Source organism: Anastrepha ludens, chromosome 6, assembly GCF_028408465.1.
Source record: "Anastrepha ludens isolate Willacy chromosome 6, idAnaLude1.1, whole genome shotgun sequence".
NCBI classification, from domain to species: domain Eukaryota; kingdom Metazoa; phylum Arthropoda; class Insecta; order Diptera; family Tephritidae; genus Anastrepha; species Anastrepha ludens.
Window position 1 is genome coordinate 65,548,911 of NC_071502.1, and position 17,017 is coordinate 65,565,927.

At 36.7% G+C, this 17,017-nt stretch overlaps 1 protein-coding gene across 5 annotated transcripts; it reads left to right on the plus strand.

Moving 5' to 3' along the window:
* The first annotated feature begins 283 nt into the window (after window positions 1-283).
* LOC128866308 (steroidogenic acute regulatory protein-like) lies at window positions 284-15,816 on the plus strand. Of its 5 annotated transcripts, none has more exons than XM_054106922.1 (13): window positions 284-500; window positions 5,535-5,669; window positions 5,756-5,946; window positions 6,378-6,526; window positions 6,596-6,754; window positions 8,829-8,882; window positions 11,419-11,551; window positions 11,631-11,767; window positions 12,425-12,577; window positions 14,106-14,210; window positions 14,272-14,915; window positions 15,169-15,292; window positions 15,365-15,816. In XM_054106922.1, the coding sequence occupies exons 3-13, from the start codon at window positions 5,826-5,828 to the stop codon at window positions 15,455-15,457; spliced, it is 1,872 nt and encodes a 623-aa protein (XP_053962897.1). In that variant the 5' UTR covers window positions 284-500; window positions 5,535-5,669; window positions 5,756-5,825; the 3' UTR covers window positions 15,458-15,816. The 5 variants fall into 5 exon arrangements, with proteins under 5 accessions (XP_053962897.1, XP_053962896.1, XP_053962900.1 ...); XM_054106921.1 differs by having other exon boundaries at window positions 5,777-5,946; XM_054106925.1 differs by lacking the exon at window positions 5,535-5,669.
* The last annotated feature ends 1,201 nt before the right edge of the window (window positions 15,817-17,017 follow it).

Genomic DNA, 17,017 nt, shown 5'->3' on the forward strand with positions numbered 1-17,017 from the left:
AAATGTACTCCATATTTTCCACTTCAATCTGTGTAATATCATATTCCGTCATTTTTTTATAAAAAACTTTCTTCTCAATGGCATGTTTCTTTATGCTTCAATATCCACTTGCAAGTTTTTGAATGCAAAAATTTTAAAACGCGATAGTTTATAATAATTGTGAATTATCAGGTACGTGAACAGAACTAAGGAAATACTGCAAAAATAAAAGAGAAAAAATGAAGAACCCTCACTGAACATACCAGTTTGACATTTCTAACGAATTCGCGAAAATCAAGTGATTGATGACATTTAATTATTTTGCTTTGTTGGTGTTGGAATAAATGAAGTGATTACAGGCAAAAAGTTCTTTGAGTATATCTTAAAAGAAAATAAGCATATGTATATTAATTGGCTGTAAATTGTGCAGAACTTAAAAAACGAATAAAAGTTTAAACGTCTAAGTTAATCGACATTTTGTTTGTGGCATATTTGTAGACATAAGTGCGATCGCGATATTGGTATGTTTAAGTTTTTTTTTATTTTTATTAACAATTATATTGGCGTAGAAAAACTATTCTGGATATATGCATCTAAATATATTTATAAGCGTAGTTTCTATGATAAGAAGAACATTACATTACTGTAATGAAATGTATGCAATTGTATGTACAAAACACTTTATGAATATGGATATTTGGTCTGCAAATTTATCTGTTGTTTTTCGGGATATCACAAATTTAAGTCGATTTAATGACTCAGTGACACACCGCGTCACCTAATATAAGACTACACATAGGAAGTATGTATGTAATAAAGTTTGTTGTGTGTGCAAAAAGTGAAAATCAAAATGAAACAGCAGCACATGAGTTCTTATCATTGGTCCGGAAAGTAAATAAAAAATATAAATATAAACAAGCGGGTGAACAGCAAAAGTTTTATTGTGGTTTCTCATAACACTTCTGGCATTCCTGCGTATAATTTTACAACTGCTTCACAGTGAGGCCATACTGTTTTTTAGGAACTTTAAAATCACGTTTGTGGCTGCCTATTTCATGAATTGAAGTGAAGCTTAGAAGAAAATATAGGACAGTTTTAGTATAGTGGGACATGGGCAATTTTAGGCAAAGTATAATGGTTTATCTAATCGAACTTCGGGGAGATGCTAGTGAGTGGTTCATGAACAGCCTTTATAACTCCCAATGTTCCGGAAATAATAGTTTTGCAATTATTTGCTATCAAGGTGCCTTCCGCAGCTTCACTATAGTTTGGTATAGTTACAATACAGTCCGGTTCACTTGATTAGATGCAATAATATTTATGGAATATATATATATATCGCACTTGTTACGTTAAAGCGTAACAACTCAAAAAGAAAAGGAAAAGAGTAACCACTCAAAAATTTGTTATTTTAGCGCAACTACTAAACAAATAAGAATGAAACAACCGTTATATTGTTTTTAATGATATTTTCGTGCAATTACATATTTTTTCCCTTGTAATACCTATATTATTAATATTTACACGGAAACAGTTTTTCGTCTCTACTGAAAATGTTCAGATTTTGAGTTGTTACGCTTTAACGTAACAAGTGCGATATGTATATACAGGGTGAACGATATGAAGTGTTACCTATTCAAAACACCATAACTTTTTTGTGTGAAATTAGTTTTTATTGATTTTAAAGGCAAAATTGTTCAAAAATAATTACAATTTTAACATACTATTTACTCACTTTAGCTCGATATGACCTTTTGCCTTGACTATAGCCTTCAAGCGGTCAAAAAATGAGTTGCATTCTCGTATAATCGCTTTTTTCAGCGCATCCATACTGGCATATTTTTTAGTCCTCACCTTGCTCTTCAAAATGGACCAGATGGAATAGTCCATCGGATTAGCGTCTGGCGAATTCGAATGCCATTGTGTGGACGAAATGAAGTAAGGAACATGATTTTTTAAGTAAACGCGGTTGTTGTTGTTGTTGTTGTTGTTGTTGTAGCAGTAAACGCGGTCGTTTTGAGTGTTTATGAACTGCTCAATTGCAAACTTTTTTTCATTAGAAAACACAATGTTAGGAAATTCGCCACGTTCGTGCAAGCGCAACAACTCCTTTGCTCTTTCGTATCGAGCTTTTTTTTTGCTGGGGTGAAAGATCGTGAACTTGGAAGCCTTGACCTTGAGCTCATTTTTCAATATGCGTCGAATGCTGTCTTTCAGTTCTTTGGTCATTTTTCTTCCACTTCGACGTGGATTTCGTTCAAGTCGAGCCGCCACTTTCCGAATCATTTCTGGCGTTGTTGCGGTTATTTTTGGTCCACCTCCATAGCGTTTTGCAATGCTATCAGTATCATTGTAACGTTTTATAATGCGATACACAAATATTTTATTCACTTTGAGGTGACTGAGCTCACGAACAATAGCTGGTTGAGATTTTCCAGCCAAATATAACGCATTCACACTATTACGTTTAAATTCCATCACAGAAAAAAAAATTCAACAAAACTGAGACGCAAATGCCTCTTGATGGCTTATAAACAATATATTGAACTGTCATTAGAACAATTTTGACGTTGATGTCATGAGCTGTTTTACAGATACAAGCAGTATGAAGTTGGTAACACTTCATATCGTTCACCCTGTATATAGGTGTTTCGCCGAGCTCCTCCTCCTATTTGTGGAGAGCGTCTTGATGTTCTTCCACAAATGGAGGGACCTATAGTTTTAAGCCGACTCCGAACGGCAGATATTTTTTATGAGAAGTTTTTTTATGGCAGATATACACTCGGAGGTTTGCCATTGCCTGCCGAAGGGCGACCGCTATTGGAAAAAACTTTTTCTTCATTTTGGTGTTTCACGGAGATTCGAACCTACGTTTTCCGAAACCCATTCGGCTTCGGCGGCCGGATATAAATCCGGGTCATTCCGGTTACGTAGAGCCGACTGTCGTGGGAACATCAAATCCTGTCAGTGCGTTTTAGTCAGGGGTCGTCTTCGTCTAAGTCATCTAACGGTAGGCCCAGGAAACTTGCTGTTTCGACAGTTTGGGTTGAGAAAGATAGGAGTTTTAGATGAGTGGGTTTGATGGGGCGTGTGAAAAGGTGGTTAATATCGTGCGAGGTGGCTTTGGTTGTGCCCGCGGTTAGTTTGGGTGTTTATGGCGGTGAGTGCTGCTGTGGTACTGTACACTCTGCGGAAGCCATCTGATGTGTAGCTGGAGTCAATTGTTGTCACTACTTGGGGAAGGAAAGTTTTCGGATGATAGGACTCCCCTTAGTTCGCAGGCTTCCCCAGGTGCTGCAGTTACACACTATCCTGGTGGGGACGTGGTTGATGCCAGTGTTGAATGTCGAATCGTCTATCTAGTCTACCAGAAGCTTTCCCCTACGATCGTTTGGTAGGCTTGAATGCCAGAGATTGTGGTGCACAATGAAGTCACTACAACCAAAGGGTTTTTACCTTTGGTAGGCTTATCAATTTCAAGGGGATATCCAGCCGAGAGGGGTGACAGGGAGTACGTATATGTTAAAAATTTCGAGCTCGGCATCGTCTGACCGGACAGCTATTTCTTGACACTCTAAAGTGCTGTCCTTGCGGTCGATGCTTTCATCGATGAGGCGATACTGCACAGTGTGGTTGACTATGAACGCTAGGCCACCACCACCATTGTCTCTTTCGTGATTTTTTTGGTGAACGTTCTAGCACCTCCCTCTGGTTATTAGGGAAGCACTAGCATGCAGTTTTGTGTCTTGGACCGCAGCTATTAAGATTCCATGTGGAGTTTTGAAGTCGATTATCTCGTTAATCTTACTCAAGAGTCCGTTACAGTTTAGTTGAGGAAGCTGAAAACTCCCCGGCATGAGTGTCGCGATTCGGTGTGTGAGGGACGCATGGGCTTGTCTTGCTGTGCATACCGCTGTTGTTGTTGTTGTTGTTGTAGCAGCATAAACCATCCCCCTACCTACATACGGGGAATGCTGCTGGAGTGACAGTCCTTGGCCGGATATAAATCCGGGTCGTTTCGGTAACGTAGAACCGCTGTTGTTGTTGTGGCCTGATGGTGGTAGTCGGCTGCGCTACACTGGGCGGTTACGGGTGCAGAGCTCTACAGCAAGGAGCAACATAGTCATATGTTCAGTTTCGAATGATGTACAGGCCAGAGCATTCTCAAAAGTGAAACCAGTCAATGATGGAGTTGCATTTGACTGATGTCAGGTTCCGAGGTACTCTGGTCTGACACACGGAACAGACTGTGTGGGGACCAAGAACTGGCGCTTTAGAAGCTTTCCGTGGAAATTTTTTGTAAATCCTTAATATTACATATAAACATAGCTGTGTACGAATAGTTCGTCGGAGGTTTTTGTACAAATATTTCTAAAAAAGACAAAACTAATTCCAAAAATAACTTCAAATTTTTGATGTTTCATGTCGAGATTTTTGAGATCAAAAGCATAGGCATTACGAAAATCGGCTAAACCTGTAACCGATTAATAAAAAAATGATATTTACTTACACAAACTCATAAAGACTACGCACGACTTATGTATTTATAAGTATAAGTTTACATTTATATCTATGTAAATATAAATACAGTGCACTCGCGATAACTCGAACTAATTAAAACAGGCGCTGTTCGATTTATCGAATTGGTTCGACTTATCAATTGAGTGTGCTATGTTAAAAAAACAGTCATCGATATCGATTTTTCGATCGATTGTTGAAAATGGAAGCCAGTAGAAAATTTCTGTAGCATAGTTTCGTTATACGAATTACATTTTGGTCCATTGGCTGGATCAATGGTGTCACATTCGGCGGCATAAACATAGTTAAAATTAAACCATCCTCGGACTTTAATTCGATTTCGTTGGGATGTGATGGGGCATTATCAATTAGAAGAAGAGCCTTCTCAGGTAGTCCCCATCTTTCAAATTTTTTCTTACCTAATTATTAAAGTCATTTAACTTGGTTAAAAAAATTGTTTTAATGAATCTGGATTTTACCTGCGGCACGAACGAATTATGAAACCAGTCTTTGAAAATCGCCGAAGTCATCCAGGCTGATTTGGAATTTTTGTACTCCACAGTTAAAATTTTTGAAAACACAAGGATTTCTTGCTTTGTCAATAACGAGAAGTTTAAGCTTATGGTTGCCGGTAGCGTTAGTGCAAGCCATAAATTGCCTTATCTTTCTTTTTTATAAGACTTATGGTGGACTTGGCTACCCCATATTCCTTCGCTAGAGAAGTAACACTACGTCCACGTTTAATTTTGTTAAGGACTTCAGCCCTCTCTTTTAATGTTAAACACTTCAACCTTTTACGATCCATTACTCACGTGCACTGATATACTACAAATGACAAATTTAAAGCAATTTGGTCAATGCAAGATGTTGTTCCCAGAAAACTAACGGGATATTAACGCCGAAATATTCATATGGACAATACACTAGTATACATATAATTTATATACATATACTATTACATATGTATCTATGTATATTACAAAATGTACATGTTTGAAAAGAATGTGTGTACAAATAAATTTGTTTTTTTGTTCTAGTTATAGCGCTTTTTTATTGTTCGAGTTACAAAGAAGTCAATAGGGGAAAAAATGTGTTCGAGTTAGCACGTCGTTCGACTTAGCGGCTATTCGAGTTACCGCGAGTGCACTGTATATACCATTTTACACACATAAGTATGCATATATTATATTATATAATCTTTTATTTGGTTTCTGTTGAGCAATAGAGTCCGAAGTGCAGTATGCATCTAACGTATTAGCTTTTCGTTTCCATCCTCAAGCATATGCACATATTCAATTGTGGGTGTGAATGCGCGAATGGAATAGATTATGTCAGTGAGCGATGCCGATGAAATACGATCAGCTGCTGAATTGCTGATAACTAGCTCTCGCACCACCATGGCATACCGCAGCCATATGAGTGGACCCATCCCGCCCAGCTATGATATGTGTAAGTAATTCTTATCATTAAATATTCGTATCTATGCATTAAAATATGTAAGTTGGTGTGCAACACGAGTGTTCTTTACAAATATAGGGTATCGAAAAAATGTTAAATGTTACAGATATTATTTGGATAAAAGACTTGAAAAAGATAATTTCCATCTGGCAGTTTGTTTTTCATTTAAATGAATATAAGATAATACTTAAAAAAATTGAAAAATATAAATAAAATATCACAAATTTAGATAGAGCTCCTCTGTCTATTTACGTGTACATGTGGTGGTCAGACTCTCCTACATAAATACATAAGCATTGACATTTTTATACCGGTCTGTTACTATTTCTTAACTTTTAAAAACTGTGAACAACTTCGAATCTTGCTTGTTTAATATATGAAGTAGTTAATTATAAATCTAATAGAATTCCAACTGTTTACAGCACGCACACATTCCATCAACTTAATCACCGAAGAATTTCTCGGCGGTTATATGCAGGATGGTCGCATGTCAGTTATAAGACGTTTCTTCTGTCTCTTCGTGACATTCGATTTATTTTTCGTTGCGTTGTTATGGCTAATTTGCATAATGGTAATACATACTTATTTAGAAAAAGAGAATGTAAAATAAAAAAAAATATTATTTCACTCTATTTTTCAGATCAATGGCGACAATATATTTCAGGCATTTCAAAAGCAAATCGTCCATTACACCTTTGGCACCTCATTATTCGATGTGGTAGGGGCTGCTATATGCCGTTTTATTGTTCTGACATTCTTTTATGCTTTGCTGTATATTAACCATTGGATTATAATAGCGGTAAGTTAATACACATACCCATGTAGTAGTAATGCAATGAAAGTAGTACAAGTATATATGCAGTGTATTTAGGTGCATAAATATGAATCGCTCATTTACTGCTAAAGTGTCATAATCAAAAAAGCACAACGCCTTTTTGCCGAGGATTCCTTTTAAAAGGTTATATCCATAAATCGATAGAAAATTAAATTTTAGAAAGCTACCTGGTAGCTCAATTCGTTAGCTATAATAGAAATATGTTAGATTCACGTCCAAAGCCGGAAAAGTCTGGGCAGAAGAGTCTGGCCAGGCCCAGGTGCCCAACGGTGGGTTAATGAAAAAAAAAAGATGCAAATCACAATGGAACACACCACGCCATTTAGTTGCATCAAAATAGAAAGAACCATAATTTGATTTGCTTTCAGCAAATTTTTCTAAAATGTATACCGCCGTGAGAGTTTGAGTCTTTATAGGTATAAAGGCGTGCTCTTGTGACATCGCACTTCTTAAATCCAAATGTTTTCCTTTGTATTAGTGTCAAATTTTTTTCCAGAGTAATCAAACAACTTGTCAATAATTTCATTTTGATGCAAGAAAACTGATTGGTAAAAATTTTTTTTTTTCTTGATGGTAGTTGTAAATTAAAACCCATTTTACGCGAACTGATAGTTTTTGATTCACGTTTTGATTATTAACTGTTTTTTGTTTTATTTAGTAATGTGTATGACCACCGTTCTTTACAATTACTCTAAAAATACGACTTGGAGAGTCATAACTTGATTTAAGGTAGTTTAAAGAAATCGTGGACCAAGCTGCTTTAGTCGCGTGAATTAATAAAATATTTTCTTTAAATTGTTTTCTATCCTCTTGCACTTTTTCTTTTATCCTCACAACTTGTTACGGAAAGAGTTGCTAGAATAGTTAATGAATTAAATACATTCGGTGGTGTATCTTTTCGACACAGTTCTATGGCTTCGATAACTGTTTTTGCCCTTTCCTCGAACTTCATATTTAAAATTATTTTATGCCAAAGATTTATTTTCATCTAAACTTCCTCAAAATGTCCTTCTAAGTCATCACCATAAAAATTATGAAAGTTTTTGTAAATTGTAAAATGACGATGTGCTGTCAAGGTGCGAGACACTATCGAGAAAAAGTGTTTGAAAGCCAAGGAGTGTATGTTTATGTTTTAAAAACCTATCTTTTAGATTGCGAATAAACGAAATGCGAATAATGGAATAAACAATGATATACGAAAATGAGCTTCAGCTTAATGTTTCAGAATTCTAAAGCTGTTTTTTTAAATAAAGCTATTAATTTCAACCAGCTCACACTATTTAATAATATTTTATACTCAACTTCGACATTATTTCTTGTAACAATCGCATTCATTTACAAGTCTAAATTCATGAAATGCTGAGGTTTACCTTCTGAACAGAATTGCAGCGGACAGCGGTAACGGGTTGAAATTACACAGAATTGCGGCGGGGTCGGGTCTGTTGCCGTCTTTTATTTTTAGGGCTGGAAAATATTTAGATTCATTTCTCCCCTGGGTTGAAGACTCATTCTTGCTTTTCTGATCACTTGACGACAATTTGTTTGCTTACAAGTAACAGCAGGCAAATAACGAGCAAATAATATTAGATTTGCACAAGAAAACCCGCAAAATATTTATAATTTAGAAATACGTTTTTTTTTGTAACAATGAGCTTCGATGAGTTGCTTCACAAATATAGCAAACATTCAAAGTTTTCTATTTACTAAATAGTTTCATTCAAACTCCAATGGCAAGTGCTATCAGAATTCTATGACACTCAATTAGAAAGGAAAATAAATAGTTTTTTCTGTTTTCGCATGCACCCTATATATGTATATAATATTCAAGTACGTCTACGCATGTAAACCCATGCATACATATACACACATCTTTGCTTTTTCCCTCTAAATATATGGGTATACATTATATACACACCCTTACCTAAGTGTGTACAGCCATTCAACATGTATGTATATGTATATGTTGGTATATTATAATAATGTTGATTGTTTCTCCATATTCCATTAAACTTTATTTCATATCATTTTCAAATTACAGCTATCAACGAGCGGTTCGTGCCTATTTTTAATCTCCAAAGTATTCGTTTACGATGTGAGTGAAAATATAAATTTTTGTTTTACTTAAATTTTTCATTGCATAATTAATTAAATTTAAAAAATATATATGAGGTGTGTTCAAAAAGTAAGGTGACTTTTAAAATTTCGGGGGCAATATATTCGATTTTTGATGTCGGTACTAGAACTTCTGTCGATACTCGCTCGAAACTAGTTCGTTACTCAACTGCTCAAATCTTTGTTCGAAAATTTTGAACTTTTAAATTGTTCTTGTTGTTGTTTTAACAGCATAGGTAGCCCTGTCTGTGTAAGCATATCATCGGTCGTCCCCGTCTAGCTCATCTAGGGGTAGGCCCAGGAAGCATGCTGTTTCGACAGGTTGGTTTTGAATAATTTGAACAGCTTGATAAAAATTGTTAATTGTTAATGTTAAATTAAAAACTAAAAAAAAAGTGCTAAAAAAATTTGAATTATCAAAAGTATTGCCCGAACTACTCGAAAAAGCTCGATATACTCGAGCTCACGCTGGAAAATTTTCGAGCCATCACATTACGCATGTGTGCGTGTACTCGTTACAAATTTCCCCGGCCGATCGAAAATGGGCAAACAAAATCGAGAGCTCTAGTTAGTATACATGTCTTGATTTAGTTTTTTCTCTGACAGATACAAAGGTTAGATGTGGTTTGTTGTGTTCGGGGCTTTTCTGCTATCAAAAATTGGATAAAAAACTGAATTTTTTTTTACCAAAAATAACACCGTAATCTTGCCTTAACACGTTGGCTGCCACGTATCACCGGTGATCACAAAAAAAATCTACCCCCAGGTGCCAAGCAAAAAAAGTCATGTTCCCGTTTGAATTTTAACGAGATATTTTTACCAGGAATAAAAGTCACGCTCCTGACGCCGTTTTTTTTAAACTATCAGCAGATCACCGGTGATCACATTTCGAAGAAGTAAATCAAAATAAATCAATATCAAACTTGAGTTCATAGCGAGCAGTTGGTTGCAAATTACAGTGAAATATAGTGAAGTGAAGTTGTGAAGTTATGAATTCCGAGGAAATACGTGACGCGTTGAATTCAATGGAAAATTCCAGTGTTAGTGGTGAGGATTTTAGTCCAGATGAAGATGAGTACATCCCAGATTCAGGCAGTGATACAAGGAGTGATGACAGTATTGATGAAAACCTCGATGTTAGTGCTACAAATGTTAATAATACTGCTGATGAAGAACAGACGGAAACTACGCCAGCATGGACCTCGCCTGCTACCGGAGAGACTTTGAAGAATTTAGAAGAATTTACCAATCCACCCTAGGTTTTGCAATATGACGCCGGTACGCCATTTCAATATTACAGAAAGTTTTTGACCGATGAAATATTGGTTATTATTGTTGAAGAGACAAATAGGAATGTAAACTCTCAAGTAACTGGCATCGGTACTCGCAGCAGCAGTAGGATGAATATGTGGAAAGAAACTGATCGCCAGGAGATCATGGAGTTTCTGGCCATTGTCATGTATATGGGAATGGTAAAATACCCTGCAATAACCGACTATTGGAAACCAAGCACATTGTTCAAAAACGCATTCGTCCCACAATTTATGGCTCGTAACCGGATCCAGATCTTGCTCAAATTCATTCACTTCGCAGATAATGCCCAGTCCTCTGAAACAGTGTCAAAAACTTATAAAATGCAAATATCTGATTTTCGTCAAAGCATTATCCTTTTCATGAGTGGAAAAGATAGCGCTTTAATAGCGCGTTCACCTCCGCAGGGAAAACACTTTTTAATAACGTCGACAGAAGCAACAAAGGATGGTAGGCGCAAGAGACTTCGTTGCGGCATGTGCTATTCAGAATTAAAGACGACAAACTCGTCGTCAGTCGCCAGGAAGAAGGCCAAACTAGTGGCAACATACTGCGCCCAATGTCAGAGGTCACCATACCTATGTCTTAAACATTTTCAACAACTACATTAAAATTAAAAACAAAAAATATTTTTTTTTTCTGTTTCCAGAATTGAATTGAATTTTCTCATTTAAATAAAATATTTTTTCTTTTAAAATAAACTTTCAGTTTTCCCAAAACTCTTTCCGTTAGGGTCCCAGCCCCTAAAATCTAGGGGCCTAAGCGTGTATCACTGGTGATACATTGCCACCTGGGGGTAGTTTTTTGAAATGATCACCGGTGATACATTGGCACCAGGGGGTAGGTTTTTGAAATGATCACCAGTGATACATTGGCAGTCAACGTGTTAATCACCGTACTCACCGGATCTGTCCCCTTGTGACTTTTTCTGGTATTTGTTTTCTTATTTGAAAAGAAGGAGATTCGCCACAATTGCGGAGGTCATACCAAAACGCTTTTTGGTCAGAGGTGGTTCGGGGATTGGAAAAAACGTTGGCACAAGTTTATTTTATATGAGGGGGACAACTTTGAAGGGGACAAAATATATATTGTGAATATATAAATATATATGATGAATAAATAAATAAATATTTTTGGCGAAAAATAAAAGTCAACTTACTCTTCAAAAACACCTCGTATAGAATAAATAACTTTTTTGTTTTCAGTGGGTGGATTCGCACCAACAGGTTTTTGAAGTGATACTGATAATAACGTCATTTGTGCTTGCTTGGGGAGAGGCCTGGTTCCTGGATTGTCGCGTTATACCACAGGAGCGTCACGCACGCAGTTATTTCTCTTGTTAGTCGAGATATACTAAGCATTTGATAAATAAATAATGATATAAATTTTTATTTTTTATTTTACTTAATCGCTGTAGCAATAACAACTCCCGATCAGCGTTCCCCAATGATGGCGCCATTTTTGGCCTCGCAGCCGGAACGTAATGCGCCGGAAAGCGTGTTTTATTCACCTCTGGAAACGATGCACAATAGCGACGATGACGATGAGGAACAGGTGTGTGTATATAAACGCAAACGTAAGGTGTAGATGTAGGCGAGCACTCACTTTATATAATATATTTTTCTATCTACATTTTTATGCATGCAAAGTTTAGAAATCGCCATCAAACTTATTTGCAGTTAAATTTCCTAAAGGATAGCTCAAATATTGATGGTGATTTTGATAACAGTATCAACCATCTGTTTGGGTAATCACTTTTGCATCGCGCGTAGACATACATACATACATACATATGTATTGTACTTTGTGTTTCGTTTTTCACTTGAATAACTTTATTTATTTGAATAACAAACCGCTTGCTTTATTCTAAATCAGCAAGCCACTATAAATTCGGATGAACGCTTTAAGATTTACATAGTTGAATATTAAATTAGGGATATTCAAATGTGTAAAGTGACGCAAAGTTATAGGCAAATCTTTTCTTCTGCATGCATCCATATATACATGCACATATATAGAAATATAAATATATAAAATGAAGTTTCTTTTAAAACACACCACAAATGTAATCTGTGGTCTTGGTATTCAAGTCATAAATCGACAAATTTTCAAAAACTCAGTTCATATGCAGCAGGTTGTCATTCAGTATTAAGGCTAACGTTTTCTAGATAAACATTACGATGTGTTATAGCTGTCATCTTATCTTTACAGGACGAAGAATATCATCAAATGGCTTTGGATTGTGTGCGTAGGGCATACGAACTTTTCGAGTCGTCGGATTGGAAGGTTGAAAAAGTCACCAATAAAGGTGATACAATCCGCAGCACGCAACGCGATAAGTTGGGGAAGATTTATAGACTTACAGTAAGTGTTGGAAAAAAGTTAATGTATTTATGTACTTCCCAAAAGCTTGCCAACGTTACATTTCTAAATGAATTGTTGTTATAGTAGCTGCTCCACTAAACACGGCCTAAATTGTTGTAGTAATTGTGCTAGTATCTCGAACGACGCAACTTGAGCGCTTCCTTTGTAATGGTGGTAGTGGTACCCCGACAATGGAGCTCACGAAGTGTGCATTCATTGTCGGTCTGTGAATGCCGTTTAAAGCCAGTCGATAGTCTATTATTATTATTTCTTTATTATTACCAAGAGTCTAGGAAGCTGCTTGTTTCTTATGCCAGTTTTTTATTAGTTTCTTGCAAATAAATTCTTTAGCTGGGAGATCAAGTACGTCATTATGAACAGGTAGGCATTGTTCGGAAGAATTTGGAAGGGCTCGTGCGGCAGTTTTAACTCTGGTGCATTTTCACGGATTTCGCTGAAATTTTGCTTTAGTGCTATTTTTGATTGTGTATAAAATGGACTGGCTCTAATATTCCTAACCCGACCATTATTTTAACGTTTTTAAAACTTATGTATTCCGGTAGATGTTGGTGTTATAGTGCTTGGCAAGCACAGAGTGTTCCAACTATACTTGACAAATTAGAATACGAATTACTGAATAACTGTTAAAAAGGCAGCACTTTCGATTAGCCCCGGTATTCGTATAATACAAATACAATTTATTGTGTCATAGAACGTAAATCGAGAAGATGGTGCCCATTTCCAGTTACGCACATTTGGATGCTGTTTTTTGCATTTTTCGTAACATTTTGGAGTGTTTCTAGGGCAATGGCGCCGATTTCTTCGCAGATATTGACCTTGTTTGAAGTTTATAAGTTCACACCTTTCGCTTTTAGTAGTCCAATAGGAAAAATTCCGGCGCTGTATAATCGGGCGAGCGAGGAGGTCAGTCGATATCGCCGTTATTGAAGAAAAGCCGCAGAGGGAACATCCATCCTCCAATTGGTTTTCCTCGAAGAATGGCTACAAAAATTCGGTGATCGCGGACCGATATCGGTCACTATTGACACATGAACGATGGCGAAAGAAGCTCCCGTGGTTCTTGTGGGAATCTTGAACAGCCTAAATGTTCTTCAAACTCCGCGATGTATGTATTCACTGAGATTGACATACAGTTGCAACATTCCCACAAGACACGAATTTCGGCATGAGAGTCTTTATTGTGTTCCCTGTGTTAAGATATTCGAAGAGTTATTTTCAAAATAAAACTTCACGACTTCTGCGCGTTCCGCGGCAGACGTTTCTAAACCATTATAGGGGAAACCAGTCGAGCAACAACTGTCAAAGATATCGAAAGTTCTCATGTGTCAAGTATGGATGGAACTCTCTGTATAAGTTCGGGTTCTCCTTCGACAGTCGGGCCAATGCTATTGGACCAACAGATTTAATTTTATTTCCTAAAAATTTTGAAGGGATGTTTTATGCTCCTACAGCAACAACGAAATATATTTACATATATTTTACTACATTTTTTTAATTCCTCTTTTAGGCTCGCATCAAATATCCACCTAAGGCATTGATGGACGAACTCTTCTATAAAATTGAAAATGTTCCGAAATGGAATCCAACTTTGTTGGAATCGAAAATCGTGCATGTAAACTATGTTTAAAATTGTCAAAACCTTTACAATACAATACAATCTCGATATATTGCAGAAAATTAACTCCTACACCGACATCACTTACCAGGCGAGTGTAGGTGGGGGTGGTGGTATGGTGAAAAGTCGCGATTTCATTAATCTTCGCTGTTGGCGCCTCTTCCGTAATGGCAAAATTTGCGAAGTATCCGATGATGATGATGAAGCGCAGAGTGGCAGCGACACAGCTGGCCCCGGTAGCGTATCCACCGTCTCAGATGATGACTCTGTACCAACCACACAGCCCAGCAGTGTTGAAAGTAATCGTGCAAAATTCCCCAGCAGCAGTAGTAGTGCAATTCGTGGCGCTGGCGATGCAGATAGCCGTAGTGGTAGTGTAAAGAGTGGGCGAGCTGGGCGAGCATTTAAAACGCTAAGCAGAAGTTTGGGAGCAAAAGATTTTAGTACGGTGATACGTATTGATCCAGACGAACCGCCACCGTTACAAGAAGATTGTTTCGAGGATGCTCAGGACAAAATGGATGACTTAGCGCAATTGGTGCAGAAGGAGGCGCGCGTGGGAATGCAAAATGCACCACACGAAAGTGCTGATATGAGTGATGGGGCGGGAATAAGTGCAAAGTTGGGTGCAAGCAAAGTATACTTGAGTGCTGCTATTAGCATTGATTATGCACCAGTGCCGCCAACTTCGAAGTATATACGGTAAGTGTCAAAAGTTCAAAAATAAGAAAAAAAGCGTATGATACAAATTATTAGATTAATAAATATAAGTAGGTATGAATGCATGATGCATGGCGCGCAGAAGTTCTGGATCGAGATACGCATGCACTTACATTCAATTTTGTCTATCTATCAAAAAGTAAAGCATTAGCGCAATTAATTGCTAAATCATTCGAACCAAAAATTGGTCGCCAAATTATAATTATATCTTTATTCTCCTTTCTCAATATCCAAGCGGCGAAAATATTGTGGCTGGATTTGCGCTACATGAAATCGCAGGCAAATCAGATGCTTGCATATTCGACTGGATTCTGTGTTTGGACTTGAAAGGTTACATACCGCGCTATGTGCTAGACACTGTAAGTATTTAGCTTTGCCTTCGTCGTACACGAGTGCTGAGTAAAATTTACCTACCCATTTTCGACTTGCAGGCCTACACCACGTTTATGAGTGACTATATGAAATATTTACGTAAATATGTTGCTGAATTGCGCACAAAGCGTAAACGAATGCCAAGAAAATAGCGGCAAACGAACATAGGATTATATTGCTGGGAAGAAAAGTGGGCATTCTTTGATAGTAAATACTTCCTAGAAGCTTCTATTTGGCTTTATTAGAAATATAGTCTTTTATTAAGTGCGCACATCAGTTTCAGTTTCATGGAAATCACAGAATTTTGCACATCTTACTAAACTTATTACAAGAATAGAAAATTTTACAGAACTGATTACGATCCTCATTATTATTTTGTTAATATATGCAACAATTATTATATTTGAATCCAAAACGATTAACAAAAGCTTAGCTATTAATTATGAAACTGACGAATAAAATATTTCTCATAATTAAGTCTCACAATGTAATACTTTACGTGCATATATTATTTCTACTCGTTCATGCTCATAGTTAGGCTATCGCGAATTGTTCAAGTTCAGCCGCATATAAATTTAAATGAAATTTCAGCGCATAAATAATTGTGAGATTTTTTTGTGCTACGCATTATGTATGTTTGTTTTGCATACGGATGCTTAGCATATTGTATATGTAAGTGCGTATGTTAATTATATATGTATATGCCTGCAACTTTTGTAATAATTCATGGCGTATTAAGTGATAAGTGATAATGAACAATTTTTTTAAATTTTATTTACAATTCGAGCGTATGTAAATTTACTAATTATAATAAATTCAAAGTAAAAAAAAATTAAATGGTTTCAACTATTTTTCATATCATTCAAATCATCTAACGGTAGGCTCAGCAAAGGCACTGTTTCGGCAGGGTGTGTCAAAAAGGACACCTTGATCAAAATCGAATCATTACTGGAGACGAGACGTAGTTTCCAGCCAAAAAAGAAAGCGATGCTCATGGTTTTTATGGATTATAACGGTATTGTACAACACTAACTTTGAACAGAAAGTTAATAAGGCCTATTCTTTGGGCGTTGTGGGACATTTACGAGAAGTAATTCGCCAAAAATGGAAGGATTTGTGGTCAACTCCTTGCGATTTTTTCTATTTGATCGGGTTAAAAAACCACTACGGTTTTCCCGTTCCGGGTAGAGTTCCAGAAATGTTTCGAGAGCTGGATCAAACGTTGGCATAAGTACGTTGCTGTTGATGGAGAGTACTTTGAATGCGATAAAATCACTTTTGAGGAATAAACTTGTGATTTGGATTTTCTAAATGTATTCCGGGCACTTTTTGATCACTTTAACATATCCCACGTTAAGATGGTTTGATTTAAGTGGTTAGTGTCGTGCGGAGCCTTTTTATGTTTAGCTATGGGCAAAGAATCATGGTTTATTTCCCTTGAACGATTTAAGGACCATCGAAAGCATCAAGTAAATACAATTTTGGCTCCATGTGGTCTTTTATTACACAGCGGAGGCCGTTTAAATTCTCCAGCAAAATAAGACTTTAGCTACTTCGAAATTTAAATCATAAACAATGGCAAGCAAAATGAGAATACGCTACGTTTTTGTTGTAACAGCATACAACATTCCATGTATAGTTTTGAGGAGTGCTACTGAAGTGATAGTACTTAGCCGGATTTAATTTCGGGTTCTCCGATAAGCTAGAACGGA